The 16,508-nt window shown below is 37.6% G+C and overlaps 1 protein-coding gene across 6 annotated transcripts in view; it reads left to right on the forward strand.

Annotated features, from left to right (window-relative positions):
- The window catches only part of NEBL (nebulette), a 246,327-nt gene that overhangs the window by 112,016 nt on the left and 117,803 nt on the right, over positions 1 to 16,508 (forward strand). Inside the window, exon 1 of one of the 6 annotated variants that reach the window (XM_038127745.1) lies at positions 8,817 to 8,839. The exons of the other annotated variants lie outside the window; for them this stretch is intronic. Coding sequence (XP_037983673.1) covers positions 8,832 to 8,839 — 8 coding nt within the window. The 5' untranslated portion in view covers positions 8,817 to 8,831. Of the gene's footprint in view, positions 1 to 8,816; positions 8,840 to 16,508 lie in introns of those variants that run through there. 6 annotated transcript variants of the gene reach the window in all.

Below are 16,508 nucleotides of genomic sequence, written 5' to 3' on the forward strand. Positions count from 1 at the left end.
ATTTTGCCACCAGCAGTCCTTCTTCTGAAGAATTAGACCAAACTTGTGGACTTTATTTTATGGCTCTTATGGAGGTACCAGGACCAGAGTGGTGCTTCTTAAACAAGAATGAAATTTAATCTCATTTTTTTAGCATTAGGAGCCAAATTCTGCAGATAAGCAACATATTTTGGTACTAAATATATAGTCAATACACAAAAAAATACATGTCGTCCTCACAGAGAAATGTGTACACTTTGTCAAAGGACTTAGTAGTGTTTTGGTCCATTTTGAACTTTGAGAAGATTTTCAAAATGAATGCAAATATTCTCAAAATGAAAAAAGCCCCAGCCCCATGTATTTTTATAGGCGATTTTGCAATTAAGCTAGCTGCAAACTGATTTTGCAAGGAAGAGGTTAAGGTGGCAAAAGGGACAGAATAAATAAAGATGATGGCAAAAAATGTTGGTCTGTCATGACACAAGGCTAAATGAGGGAGTAGAAACTCAATCTAGTACTATTTTCTTTGGGGAAATGGAACACTTGCAGCAGTCTGCAGCAATGAGCTGCAGCTTACTGCCACTGCACTTTTATGTCTCGATATATGACTTGAAGCGTGTTTTATCCTATGTGAAATAAGTTGCTCTTTCTTAAATATGTTTCTGGTAAATGTCTGCAAAGTATAAAAGAAAACAGGTGTCCATACAAATTGATGGAGTGAGAAGCTTTCATTAAGATAAAGGCCAGTGCTTGGATAGTAGAGGTTGCTGGCTTGGTTGTATGGCTGGAAGGATGCATGGAAGCTTTCACAGTGCTTGTGCTCATTGCATTAAGAGCCCATGTAAAAGCATTCCTCACTTTGGCATTAATGCTGTTATGAACTCGAATCACATAAGAGCAAGAAGCACCACACATTTGTGCCCTTCTACTCTTGGAGAGACAACAAAATTAAGTCATGCTGTTCATTTATTTGCATGTGACTCATTTTCCAGTAAGTTTGGGTTGTATCTGAAGTGAAAACAGTACCTTAATGCAAAGAAAGAAAAAAAGGAAACAGATTAAATCTGCTTTAAAAAATACATTTCCAAGGCATCCTGTTTTGGTGAAGAACTTATGAAGGAGGGTAGAGTTAATGAAGGGAAGGTCACTGAATCACTCCTCTATGGGGTAAGGGAGTGGCTTCCCAAGTATCAGGAGTTGAACTCCTCATTGGAGCTAGTGAAGCCTTTATTGGATTCAAAGAGTGCAGGAAGATCTTGTAGCATTCTTGAAAGTGTTGTATGTGGGTTCTAATGAGAAAAGCTGTGTATTAATTTTCTTTAAATGTCTTTAATGAAATATGGTGCATGGTGTGGGGCTTTTAATTATCAAGGGTTGCATTCTATCTCCAGTTAAATTTATACAGCTTCAGGGGATGTGGAGGAGGACAGGAATTCCCCCATGATTTGAATCAACTGAACACCTGCTATCTGGACAAAGACACAAATGATAAGGAAATTGGGCGCTACCTCTGATGTGGTAAAAATACATCTTCAGTAGCAACTAAAGGAGGACACAAACCACATTGCTACTGTAGTTGTGCACATCTGCACATCTCAAATTAGAAACTGTCCCTGACAGACACTGAGCCATGGCTCCCTATTTGGAAGCTATTGGCAGAGTTGTTCAGTCTGTTTACTTGCTCAAACATAAAATGATCTCTTAAATTGCCAAAACAGATTGTAGAGAAAATTGGCAGGAGATGATGTTAACAACATGGCCCAGAGCTCCACTTGTAGGATTCACAGCACAAAGCCTGCAGATACTTGTCTCCAAGGGCTTTTTTCCCTCCATTGAATTCAAGTGAAGGAGAAGAATAGGGAACAAGAAAAATTAACAGAAGCATCAATGTCTGCATTTCACAAAACCAGCCCTGGCACATCAATGGAGAGACTGGGTAAATCATATGCAAAAAGAGCTTATGCTGTTCTAGGCAGTGCTGGGGTTTTACTGCTTCTGAAGTAACTAATGTTTTATTCCTGAGCCCTTATATTCCTAAGCATGATTTTCATCTTGCTGTTGTTTCATCGGGAAAATAAGCATTTATTTATCTATGACAATTGTGTGGACTAACATGGATGGGATAGCCCTTGTTGAGCAGTGCCCTGGTGCTGCATGTCCGTGGCAGGTGTGGTCAGCCAGATGCATCCTGCTACTGATTGCCTTCTGCTGCCCTTGGTACCTCTGACAGTTTAACATGAGCTGCAACTCCAGGAGGTATTCATTATTTGGTATGTTGTAGACTTAATTCCACACAGCTGCACTTCAAGTATCTGCATATAACTCATGTGATTAAGCATTTATCATTTGAGTTGAACAGCATTTTTTCTGTCTGGAAACAAGAAGGTTGAATATGTCATTCCTATTGCTGACATGAGTGTATCTCTGCAAGAAGGTGGAGCTCCTGCTGTGCTGAGAACATACATGCATGGGGTCCAACTGTGTCCTTTCTGTGGATTGATCTTCTAAGCTTGTTTTGTGTAGATTCATAGAAATGGAAATTCTGAAAAGCCTCAGGTCCTTTGACTTTCTAATAGTTCTGTGTTGGAGTTTGATTTCTGATTTTCAGAAATAATTTTGCCTTAAAGTCCTAATAAATGCTTTAGAAATTAGCAAAAGAATTATATTAATTTTCAATAACCATGAGTATTTTTTGCAGATTTTTACACAGGTTTTATACTTTGTAAGCTTTCAGAAATTTTAAAAATGACTGAACACATTCTTAAGAAATGATGAATCTAAGGAAATGTAAGCAATATTTTAGATAGAACTTGTGCTAAATGAGAAAATAGAAAGCTTTGAGAATTATTTTCAAATCTCAAGGTGTATTCTACTTAGAAATGAAAATCTTTCTTTACTGATCATTATCAAAATATGCAAAATTAGAGACAGAGTTAAATTAATTCCTATGCAAATGAATTCTTTACCTACACTTTCAGGAAAAATTCTGAAGATACTTAGTGGCATGCTGCTTTGTTGGGCTTCATTACTTCTTTTTGCTGTGATCCCTGTGTAGGACAACAGTCACCAAGTAATCAGCTTTCTAATATTTTTTCATTTGCTGTTTTTTTACTGCATGTTTTGATACTCCACACACCATAAAATGTTGTACAGACAACCTGTAACTTCTTTGTGGAGTTTTCATCAAAGCTTCTTTCTCACTTCTTTAACTGTATTCATTTACATTGTTTCCAGAGTTGTCCAAGAAATAAAGAGGTATTGAAATTCTCCAGTATGGAGGGATATGGGGTCCTTATTTAAATGAAGAACTAAAGCACAGACATTATTCATGCTGGTACAGTAAGTAGCACCAGAGTAGACCATTATCTTCTGTGTAGGCTCCTATTAGAAGTAGAAGGGGGCATAGCCTTTGCTAGGGAATTTTACAGTTGTTTGCTGGGGAGGAAAAGATTGCTGAGAATCCAGAGCAGTGTATTCGTGATTCATCGACTTCTCCTTCTGTTCCCATAACTTTTGCACATTCTCTTTTCTGGTTTCTCTTTCTTAATACTTATGATTTACATAACAATAGCTCCCAACATGTGGGAGGAAACAGTATTTTTAGACTCCAGAATGCCAACTTGAAGGATACTTTTTGGAATGTCAGATAGTCATTACACTAATTCTTTATGAAACTGTCAGTACAGGTGGAACTGAATAATTTAGATGACTTAAACTATGGTTAAATTTCTGCTGAGTGGGCAGATGTTCAGTTTTCAGCAATGTATAATTCAGTTATAGACCATATTCCATGGGGGTAGTAAAACAGATATCCCTAATGAGGTGACATTCCTCACCTGCTAAAGGTGAACTTCCTGATCCAGAGCAGGAGAAGCATTAGAGTCTACCGGTGATGTTGTTATAAAGCTGCTTCTTCTGTAACACAGGTGGAAAGGTACATAACTCTTCTCTAGAAACACCAGAAGTATTTTGTCTTTGAGAAGCTGGAAAACAAACCCCTGCCCAAGGCATAACTGCATTTGGAAAAATGGTTAGCATTAGCAATAAGGAGTTAAAATGCTGTTAGTGTACTGTTTATTGTATGTCATACTACCCACGAGTGTTACACTCCAGAGTGTACACCAAGAGTGTTAGGTGTGTACATTCAGATAGGCCTTTGGGCAAGTCCACTGAAACACTATCTGCAAATCTATACTGAGGTTCTGGTAAGCTACTAATGTGTGAAAGAAACACATTAGCAAATTGTGTAAAATGGGAGTTCCTTTCTGTTGCACATAAGTCTATTTGGACTTGAATGGCATGTGACCTTGGGACAATTTCTGCCTGGGGAAAGTTCCCTTTCAGCAGCCCCACTGTGAGGATGGTAAGCAACCTCAAATGAAGCTTCTCAAATGCGAATCCTCAGAGATGCAGGAGGAAATATTTTAGGTTAAGTGGATCTCTGATAGTCTAAGCAAGCAGATGTGACGCCTACATATCTGCTTCTTAATGATCTTATTCCATCTGGCTTTATTCTATAGGGTTGCTTAGAAAAAATCTTTTTTCTCTCTTTTTCTTAGGCAAGTATAATGTGGTACTTATTGTTGTGTTTTCCTATATTTTCCTAGGGTTTCAGAAGTCTGTTTTATAAGTCTACAGAAGAAATTCTTTTAACTGTTGCCTTTTTTTTTTTGTATTAGTGCTTTCATATGAAATCAGTTGATAGCAGAGGTATGTAGCCTCAAAGTTTCAAAAAGTTTTCTGTGGAGTTCCACAGGGAGTAGTATAGTCTTTCTGATTCTAATTTAAATAAATAAATTTGACAGGATGACTGTAACCTTGCTCACTGTATTGACAAAATAAAATGAATTGTGTGATGGAAATAAAGCAAGCCGTCCAGAAAAATCCCCAAAGGCATGGATTTACTGCATATGTAAGTGGGTCAACTCATGCATGAGAAATGAAGGCTAAATGTAAATTGGTTGCAAAACTGTAGACTTTAAGTAGAATTGAATCAAGTGATAACCTAAATATTTTGATAGAGATGTCCTATCATGCTTCTCTTTTGAAAACATCAAGAAAGCTCAGAATTACAGAGAAATACTTAAATCATGTATTTGTGTAAACTAGAACAGTGTCATTGCACTCCAGAATCAAAGGCGTTGCATTCATTTTTGTTCCTGGCATTGGTAAATTTTAAGTTGAACCTGTATTTGGTTAAACCCATATTTGCTTTGATGGGTTGCTTTACATGATACACACTTCAATTCAATATACTGCTCTATTCCTTGATGAGCAAAATGTTCAATCCATCCTAGAAAAATACTTCTTGGGCTTTTCCTGGGTAAAAATAATAATAAAATGGAATAATCTATTTAGGGAATACAAAAGAAAAAGATAGAAATTTCTGTCTCACTGGTTTAATTTTCTATTTGTGATAATGTTCATATTGCAAGGCAAGGTTTATATGAAGGGCATCAGCAGTTAAAAAAACTACTACATAATCTTCAAATATGTAACATAGCATTTCATGGACTTAATTTGTAATCCACACTAATTGCCAGCTTGTTGACAGATGAATGTGTTACTGATACATATTGATCTAAAAGTTTACGTCTGTACTTATTATTATAACTCTGAAAATTCTGATTGAAGGTTAAAATAGCTATGTAAATGTGAGGAATAAATTGTCAGGTATGCCATTTCCACATTTTGCTGTGGTATTGGCTGTATTGCATATACCTCTACGGGCAGTATTTAATGGAATGAAAAATTCCATTAAAGAAAACTATGAAGTGTTTTGTGGTATGTGTTCTAAGCACCTGTCCATTGTCTGACTAAAGGACTTGAGTCTGTCTTTAAACACTAGTGACTTCAAGACTGAATCTACTTGGAAGGTTTTTTGTGTTTAAATCTATGGCTCTTTTTTTTTTCTGTTGTGATACCAAGCCACTGAATTATGACAAAACCCCAACTTATTTTTCCAGTATCTTTGAATATATTTTGGTGGTATCTAAATCACTAATTATTTTTAATGAGTATGTACTTTTGAAGTCAGTCTTTTTTAATATAGAAAAAAGAGAATGAAAATAAAACCTCTTCATGGTACCTCAACTTGGGAGCTAATTAAAATGAGGCTTTTAAAATGGGAAAAAAAATTAATTAGCCAAAAGGCTGAGAAGTAGGAATTAGCACCTCCAGAGATCTTTGGGTAGTTAAATGCTTGCAAGGAAAATATAATTTCTTATTTCCTTATTTTATTTCACTGTCCATTGCCTGCTTATCATTTTACCTTTTAGTTCCATTTTACCTAATGCTTTTGTGCTGTGCAGCAGTTGCTAGGGCACCATCTTAGGCATTAAACTTCCTGCTGAAGAACAAGATACTCTGCTTCTTCTAATGCTATCTTTAATCTTGATCCCTGGAGATTTTAATGGCTCATCCCTATGATGCTCACAGGCTTCATTGACCTTGACAACAGGAGATCTGGTCCTCTGTGGCACTCCCTTTTTTTTTTTTTTTTTTGTTGTTGTTGTTGTTGTTGTTGGAGTTGTTTTCTTTTTTGCATGTTAAGACAAATTTCTGTGATTTTGTGATTTCTTTAGGCTGTCAGTAGATATATCAGTTGTGACAAAGCCAGCACTGTAATAGGTATAACCAGTGATTGAACTTTTTAACCATCCAACCATCCTAACATAAGAAAAGTTTACTTCTCCAAGCAGCAAATTAGAGTGACACAAGATTGCTTTCTAAGCCTTTCTGCTCTTGTAATTATTTAAATAATGATTCAGTTACAGAGATATTTGTGTACTATTTTTGGAAGGCTCTTTGTCTCACACCAACACAGTCTCACTGTTAGAAACCACATTATTTTAATGGCAAAACTGAAGGATGTTTCTTCCCTGCCGCCCCCTCTCCAGATCTGCCTTGAGTTTCTTTCTCTTCTGTCTTTCCTCAGTTGGTGAGTGGTGACCTGGCTCAGTCCCCCCAAAGGACAGTGGGGAGATGCAGAATATGTCACTAAGTAAGCCATCCACAAGCAGAAAATAGAGGAGGTCTGAACGTCAGTCCCTAGTGGACTTTGGGAGAATCTAGTCTGAAGAAAACATAATTTCAGAGGTGGCTTTTTTGAACTTCTCCCTGCTGGGTCTTGCCTTCCTTTTTTTCTTTACTGGGGAACAGTGGTGTAAAGTGAACCCATACCCAGTTTGGCCAGTCTAGCCCTTTTCTAGCCTTTAGAAGAGATATATACTCCAGTGTGTGTGACTTTTGTTGCCAAGGTTAAGTGATTTTTATAGGATTTGGCATAACAGGAGAGCTGTTCCCAACTTCCACAATGGTGAGTGGGTAAGTACCTGAGGAGAGTAGTGTGGCTGGTGTGGGTTTTGGCACAGCAGAGATGGTCTTTGAGGGAGGACTAGAGAATTGTCCTATGAAGAACCTGTGATAAGACCCAGAGTCTGTACTGGGGCAAGGTCTGGGTGTCTCCAGGCTGTACCTCAGCATGCCAGTACTGAGCAGGGTCCTACTCCCTCCTCTTATCATTAAAGGTACTTGGTCACCTTTGATCTTAAGTGAGATTGGCTAGCATTTTGTTGCAGAGCTGGAGCCACTCAGTCGTGCTGTTCCCTCAGGTACCACTGATGGAAAATGAAGGAGTCAAAGGATCTGTGGAGGCACCTCAATCTCATCTTTCATGGTTTCTTGCCTGCTCAGCAGAGATACTTGCTCTGGTGTGGGCTGGGCTGCCCTTGGTTGCAGTGTTGTGAGAACAAGAGGAAGGACCTAAGGTTTTATTTGCCTGTGCAAGCAAGCTGTAGATGAGACCAGGGCAAGGGTAGCAGGCATGGAATGAGGTCACTTGTTTGGCATTGCCTTTTGTTTAGTGTTCCTTTTTGCACAATGCGTGTTTCTGGCTCAGATGATAGCTGACATGCTGTCTTGAATTGAGTTAGCAGTCAGGGTCCTTTTCAACAGAGATGAAGTGAATGAAAGGCTCAAAAAAGCTTGGTGGTGATGGAAAATTAAGCGGAGTTTTCAATGAAGTTAAGGCAAAATTTATAGAAAACTGACTTTATTGTGGGATTGGAGACTAGATGATCAGCCTATATTGAAAATTAGTAGAAAAATGCTCTGAAGACACAAATGAGGGTTGAGTTTTTGGTATGAAAAAACCCCATTAAATGAAAAAAGTCTATTAAGTTACAGATAGAATGTAACTGCAGAAGTGAATGTGATTATGTACAGTTTCTTACAAGGCAAGAACTAAGAGAAGGAAATGTAACAGTCAGGCACCATACTTAAAAGAAAAGCAAGTATGTAGCATATAATAAAAACATGAAACTCATTAATATAGGATCCAGGGAAGACTAGAAGTATAAAATACATTAAAATAAAGATTAGACAAGCTTGTGAAACTTAAATTAATCAGGAAATATTTACTGTTGTTATCCAAATGCAGTGACAGGGTAGGTAAGGCTCTGGTATGCTGATAGCAGGAACTGAAATGATTTTAGTAAGGGGAGACTGTTCCACAAGTGCCTTGGCATGCATTACTCGCCAGTGACAGAACTGTGATGGTGTCACCATTGAAACCAATGAGTTTAGTGAGCTTAGTACCTTAGTACCTTTCTAGTCTCTTTCTAGCTGTGGCTCTGTCCTACTGACCTGTGTAACCATTGTGTCCTTGGTTAGCCATAACTGGCTTGAATGTAAAAAGTTAAACAGGATTAATAATTATGCACCTGACCCTAGACCCCCTTTGATATCAGTGGGCTTCATCCATGACATCTGATTGTCTTCACAGGCTTTCTGTTACAATCCAGAGAAAATTTCTGAGCCTTGAATGGTGAATTTTTGAAGAGGTGGCTGAGATGCAAAGGTAACTAAGATGTGATGCGTATTCCTTACATACATGAAGGTGTTTTTGCATGGCATGGCAGTTGACAGACAAGGTATTAGTCATGAGTTAGATGGCTTTCACCCCACTAGCATTTTTTACTGGTTTTCAAGTGAATCTCCTTATCGTGTTACCACACTTGCCTTGGCAATGCAGGACCCTCTTGAAGCATAAAAAATAGATTAATAAACTGAATTATGTGCTCCAACCACCACAGTATATCCAGTCCATTGGACCAGAGCAGAGCTAGGCCGTAGCTGCTTCTCCCTCTTGTAAAATATTTTTTGTCCTCAGAACCATTTCATCCTAGAAATCTGCTCCTGTTACACTGCAGAACTTTCTAATGGAAGCACTGCTCATGTTATCAGGCTTTGAAATGAGACATCACTTTGAAGTTGTGTTCCCTTGAGACCCGAGTGTGATGCTAACTGCAACTCTAAGCTTTAAAATTCAGAAAGAGGAAGGCTGGAAATAGTGGGCGCTGAAAATCAGATTGTTGCATGACCTCTGTTTGCCCTGTCAAGGGGTCACTGAGACTTGTCTGGTGCATGCACTAAACTTGTAATTTATGTTTGTGGAGGATGTCAGGAGGAAGATTCATGCCTGGATGTGCAGGTGCTCCATTAGGACTTAGAAAGACATGGATTGATTAGGTGGTTATTGCCATCTGCAAAATTAGCCTGGTCAGAGACCCCTGACAGGGAAGCTTGGTGCGTAAGCAGGGAGCCAGGCTGCAATTGATAAAGCCTCAAAATGTTGGCAGTAGATAACTGAGATATCCGTGAGAGCTGTCACATCTGGTATGTCGGATCTGAAGTTTTGGGGATGCCATACTGTGTCTGTCTGATGTTGGAGCTGAATTTTGCCTTGTTTTTTGTGTTGGGGTCTGCAGAAAATAAGCACACAGTGTGTGTGTGTGTGTGTGTGAGAGAGAGATACAGGAGGGGGGTAGCCAGAAATTTAGCTGGTTTCTGTTGCTTTTGGGGCAGTGTATAAATATATGCCAGATATATAAATGAGACTTGGGAACTGAGTATATCCCGCAGGTATAAATGAGACTTAGGAGTTACGTGGTAGGGCTGTGTCTGTCGGAAAAGATATTCCTATGGTTCAGAACAGCCTGAGGAACCCTAGGAAATCTGCTCCATGTGGGCAATTTGTTTATATTTTGCAACATGACCTTTTCTGACATAACTCTAAATAAAATGTGAGGGTTGAGAGGTGAGGCACACAGTCCTTCTCTGTTAAACTAATAAAGCTGGCTGTTAGAATGTATCCCATGGATCTGGCTTTTGTTCACCTGTGTATCTTGATGAGTGTTTGGTTTCTGTTCTCAGATATGTACTGCTCAGAAATGGAGCCACTTTCTCAGGCTGTTTCTTACTGGTTTTCAAGAAGTGGCTGGACAGAGGAGAGGAGTTTCAGGGAGTATTTCCTATTGTATGAGCACTTTTACTCACTGCGCTTAAGAACATTGCATTGTAGGGGCCACTGAGGTCATCTGAGGTCATCTCAGTGAGGCCTTTAGCTGTCATCTTTGTATTTGCTCTCAGAAATCTTCTAGTGCACATTTTGAGCCTGATCTTGAAAGCCTTCAGATTTTTTTCCCTAAGTGTCTATCTAGGTGTTACCTGAGGTGTTTCTTGTTTGTCAGACAAGTTCTCTTAGACAGGATTGAATGTATGGATCAGCCATCGCTGATTTGTATGAAGTCAGGGCAATACATCTTACTGCAACTAGATTTGGGAAGTCTGCTCTTTATTCCTGATCTTTCTGATGGCATTCTTTGTTGCCTATGTCAAGCTACTTCAGTTCTATTTCCTTTCCTATAAAATAGGAGTAATTGTGCTGAGGGCCTTTAGAAAACTCTTTGAAGTTATAAAGAAAATGGTAGAACAGCTGAATGGTGTGGCTGCTGGTTGTTGTTACTTGTGTGTGTAAATTTTCTAAGTGGTAACTTGGGAACACAGGAAACTGTACAAGAAGGAGTGTCTTGAGTCATCAGCTCTAGTCTTCTCTTTAGGAAAGTCATATCATAAAAAGTTCTCAAAACTTAAGTAAAAATATGTATTAATCTAATTGCAGCTTTAGCCTACTCTTTTCAAAAACAGTTCCTTAATTTCACCTGCTGCAGGTAAGAAGCTTCATCCAATTTTCACAAAACAGTTCTTTATGGCAGGGCAACCATTGTCTTTTTGTTTGCATGGCCCTTCTTCCTCTGTTGTGTGTTGAGAGAGGTGTCATTGTCAGACTTTAGTTACGTGAAACTGAACAAGTGAGTAGTTTTCATGTGCCCGTTCCAAAGTCTTGACTCTGCCTGTTCTGATGGGAACTCACTTTTTTTTGAGTACATAGGCTGAGTGTTTTTCACGCTACTGTGAGATTTAAAATATACCTTTCCTGATTAATTTCAGGATTATATTTGGTTTTCTGCATGGCTGTTTTGGTGGCCTGCAATTACCATGTGATTAATCTGGATATGCAAGTACGTCTCTTTCCAACTATCAAACCTGTAACTTGCAGTAGAAATTCTCTGAAGAGCATATTTTTGCATTAAGTAATATTTAATTCCCTCTGATTGCTCCAGACCTCAAACCTGATTAGTTTTACATAGAGAATCTTTTTTACAGCCATACCTCATTAATAAAATTACTTAATAAAATTAATCATGGTCAGACCCTTAAGGTCTGAAAGATACCTCTTGGTATCTTTCAGCACCATTTTGTTAACACAGCTTGTTAAATTATTTGAGCAATGAGCTGATCTACCTGTCTGAATTTGCAATTCTTGGATCAATCAACATATCTTCTAACTTAATATATAAACCTTATTTTTTGTACTACTTCTCTGTGGCTGCCATGCCCAATTTGATAGATTATTAACAGTCCATATAATGATATTTATGATTTCAGAGTGCATAGTTATTCTTAGGTTCTTTCAGTTTGGACACATAGAAATCTGCATAATAGCAGATGTTGGGAATTTTAGTGAATATAGAAAATAACAATGGAAAACTTTTATCACAAGGATTTGCAGTACGTTGTTTGATAAAAGATTATCAAATTTTTTTTGAGATAAAAGTATCATATGGTGACATATCATATATATGGTGATACCCTTCAGATATTCCTTGCCTGCTGGTTTCATGCAGCTTTTTGTAAAGTTCAGGCAATTGTATTTCCTTTCTTGATGTGAGTATTTTAAACAGTGTGAAATTTAAAATCCTTGTTAAAAGTCTTCTTATTATTCACTATAGACATGGACGTAGCTCTTGGGTTTGAACTGTTGCAGTAAGAGTTTCCTGGATACTTTTTATTTGAAGGATGCTGAAATTTTGCAAATACTTTTGCTGCAGTGTGGAGCCTTTCAAAGTTGTTTGTAGCAGAAGTGAGGAGAACCCTGTTTCTGTGCTCAGAGTGTGTGATAGATGATTGTGTGAGGCACTTGTTTCACATGTAGGTTGCTGTCTCTCTGTGTTGCCTGTGTATCTCTGCCATTGGAAAAGTCTCACTTTGCATACCTATTTTTCATGAGTTGAAAGAAGTAGAGAGAAGAGAGAGGGATAGAGAGAGAAATCAGAATAATTAATACAAAATTTCATAGTGCCAAAGCAGAATCCAGATCCGAGTCCCTGTTTGAAAAACTTGAACATGGGTCATGCATCTGTGTACATAATGTGTTATGCCAATTTTATACAGAATTTTGGAAGTCACACAAAAGTTCATAATTTTAGAGGAAAGTGATGTGCTGATCACCTTCAGTCCTGCTGGATGCACAGTTAAAATGGTGTGCATTCAGAGAGAGAGTGGATAGGTAGAAGACATTTGAATCTGAAATATCAGCTGTAACTTTAAATGTTGCATTTGTACATGAAAACCAAAGAGGGTCCAGGTTTAATGTGTGAAAGACACATTAAAGGTCTTGTGTACCTTTTACTGCTGAGATCAAGTATTTGGCTGTTTTATAGACTGGAGTCTTCTCCTTCTTTCCCTTTGTCAGTCTCAAACTCCACCAAGAAAACTGAAACTCTCATTCTTCTGATGCCCAGCATAAGAAAAGAAATCTAGACAGTTATGACTAGTTTGACCTCACAGCAAAGTTCCTTTTTGCCAACTCAACTCTATCCAAATCATGAATGGGTTGTCGAGTGATTTCTTCTCTGGAGGCAAGAGGTGTAACTTCCAGGAGAGATCTGAGTTAGTCCTTTTCAGCCAATTTTGCTAGTGAGGTATTCTGATGTGCCTCTTACTGTCCTGCCTTCCTTTTTAACCTGCGCCTGTCCTCTGCCAGCTCAGTGGTTGGTGGCATTCTCCTGAGACTCTCTGGTAACATCTCATGGGGGTGGAATGTGTTTCTTGGGATGGGATTAATCTCATATTAGCTTGTTATTTTGATTACCAAAGTGCCAGGAAATGTAGAGGCACAAGTACACTCTTACATTGGTGTACAGGAACAATTAATCTGTGTACTTGTTCCTAAGACATTTAGTTATCAGGGCACAGGAGGCCAAACTCTGTGGTAGATCTATGTGGCCAGCTCCACATCCTTGCCAGTGGATTGTTAAATAAAGGCAAATCCTTTAACTTCTGTGTAGGCCTGAAAGTGAGGGGATGTCTTGCTACTCTTTTTGGTTCTATTTTGTCTCATATTCTTCACTACAACACTGGACCTACATTGCTTCCTCTTCTGTGTTCATTTTACAAACAATTTTTTAGGGCCATGTTAGGATTCTGCTTCAGCAGAGTAGTAGCAGTCTAAGACTGTGGGCATGTGCTTGGTGCTCTAGGTATGAACGGTGACAATTTCCCTAAAAATCTCTAGAATATTTTTAATGTTTTTAGATTTGTCAGGAGCATTTTTGCACTGATACATAAGGACTGTTGCATTTATATGCTATCAGAGCAGTATCAAACCGGACTATAGAATGCATGGCTTATTTATTCAAATGCAGTTATGCAATCCTCACTTGTCTAGAAGCAGACTTATTCTTAATTGGCAAACAAAGTTTGTTTGTTTTAGAATTATTGCTCCAAATGACCTTGGCAATTTGCAGTCCCCTGTAGCTAAAAGCTTTCTGAATGAAGATAGTGGACCCTGAACTCTGGAGGTGAATAAAGTAATGCTTTGCTGTGTATTAAGAGGAATTTTCAAGTATGCTTTTTGCATTGTTTGATAACAACACTGTTTACCAAAATACTAAAGTACTAAAAGCTATTTAGTCTTTCTTATCAACAGTTAACTTTGATAACCCTTGTCCCCATAGACAGCATTTTTAAAATTCTGATTTGTTTATTGTGCTCCCTTCTTAAGTGAGTAGCTCATTTAAAAATTTTTGACCTTTTCCCTTTTGTTTAATGATAGTTCTTTTCAAAGAAGCCTCCTGTCACATGGCTAGCAATAATCTGTATTTTTGCCTTATTTCCTTTTCCTTTTTTGTTGTGCATGTCCTTGGTTACATTTGATTTTATATCTAGAAGTGGTAAGAGTCATTACTTACTGAAATGGTGGTCTATAAAGACTCCTTTGTCTGTCAAAGTAAATTTCTTTTTGGTATCCTGAGTCTTGTTCTTGTACAGGGTTTTGCTAACGTCTCTGCTTTGTCTGAAGCCTTCCTACACAGATACTTTTCACATTTCCCCTTCATGCATCTTTAGCTTTGACAAGTTCATTAGAAATACTCTTAAATTAGAATAAAGGAAATCAAGGCATTTTAAACACTCTTTAAAAAAATTAAATTATTATTTTTATTAATATTTAGTTTTTTTATCCTTTCCTGGACTTTCTGGCTCAATCCAGTATATCTTAATTCAGTATATTTCGCTCTAAGTCTCTTATGGAAATTATGATAATAGTGATGATGAGAATTCCCAACTCCACTGCTTTGTGGGAACCTGCTTGACGGCGTTAAAAAGTAGCCTTAATAAAAATAAATGAATTCTATTGATAAAAGTACTAAAAGTCAATGTGGTGAGAAGCTGTGCTGTCTTGAAAAAACAATTTAAAACCCCTAAAACATAATATAAATTTCTCAAAGCTTTTTAATGCTGAAATCTACAAACAGGGGTTGCATATATGAAGAGCATAAGAACATGGAAAAAAATTACTTTGCAGAACTGAGAGGAGACGTCTGCAGGTAAACTTTACTTTGAAAATGTGCTTTAAAAATAGAAACATTGATGGTGTGATATCTCTCTGAGCAGTGAAACAAATCTGTGGTGTGTTTTAAAAAAGCAGTGCTGTTGTCCATTTTTGTCTATTTTGGACCCTCACATCAACATCTGCACACAGAAATATCTGTTATTAAGCTGTTCAGGTCATTAAACTGGATGAAAGGCTGTGCAGAAAGAATGCATGAACAAAGTGTCATTCATCAGTATTCTACAGTAACTATCTGCCTTCTTTCTGGCACTTTTACTCTGTTTCCTTCTTAAAGGAAATGAGATCATTCAAGGTAGGCTTGTCCTTGATGAAAGAGGCATAAACTATCTTATATTTTCAAAAGTGTTATTGTTTAGGAGCTTGCCAGAATAGCTTTTTGCTGCTAAATTTTTTATGGCCACTACTAAAAAAATTAATAGTAAGAAAGAGTCTTAAGAATTAAATAAATGTTTATTAAGAAACTTTCTGGATAATTGAAAGTTAATATAACTGGAAGTAGATTTTAATTGCCAACTTCAGCCTCTCTGAGGACAATTTATAAATTTAACAGATGGCAACTTATTAAACCAGTTCCTTAGTCAATATGGGAGACTTGATATCAGTTTTTACTCTGATAGAGGGGAAGAATTAACTGGCAGTGTAAAAATTGGCAGTTATTATGGCTATGATCTGATTGAAGTATGTATGTTTGAGCAGACCATGATTCCAGACAGTAGTGTGTTTATTTGGACTATTAAAAGGCCCTATTTGCTAACCTTAAAGCAATTTACTTAAATGTAGCACAACTGTAACCACATTGCAATGAAATGGAGCATGACACAAAACAGAATCAGAATTATGCCTATCAGAAGGGATAGTCATGAAGGACCTGATAAAGGGGATAAGCAAAGAATGACACAGTTTTGTGGTAAGTTATTCAAGGTAGGACAAGAATAGAATGTGAGTAACAACTACAACAAAAAATTATAAGATAAGTGAAAATGTGATTGTAAGTTCAGATAAATATGTATGTGTAACTTATATCTATGAAGTAATGGCCTTTGCACAGACCTTTACCTCTCATAGCTACTTCTCTGAAGACAAATCTCAGTGCTTGGTAACAGTAAAAAAAAAAAAAAGGCATTAGGAATAAATAGGAAAAAAAAGGGAAAATGAAAGAAAAGAAACCTTGATTATACATCTGTGGCAGTCCCTTTTTCATGCAGACTTTGAATAATGTTTTTGGTTCTGGTACATTGAAAAGAAAAAAAAGATTCTGGTAAATACAAAGGATGATTAAATTCAATTGGAAGAATGAATGAGTTCTGGTACAGGAGTCTTAAGCCTAGACAAAAGGGGTTTAAGAATTCAGAAAGGTGTTGTAGAAAGCTCTACACAATTATCATAGGGAGTATAGTCAAGGAGCGACTGCTTTCTCTGTCTTCTCATGCAAGAACTAGGGAGTAACAAGTGATGCTCATTAGAAGTCAAACAAACCAAGCAGAAAGAGGTG

This window comes from Motacilla alba, chromosome 2, assembly GCF_015832195.1.
Source record: "Motacilla alba alba isolate MOTALB_02 chromosome 2, Motacilla_alba_V1.0_pri, whole genome shotgun sequence".
NCBI lineage: Eukaryota > Metazoa > Chordata > Aves > Passeriformes > Motacillidae > Motacilla > Motacilla alba.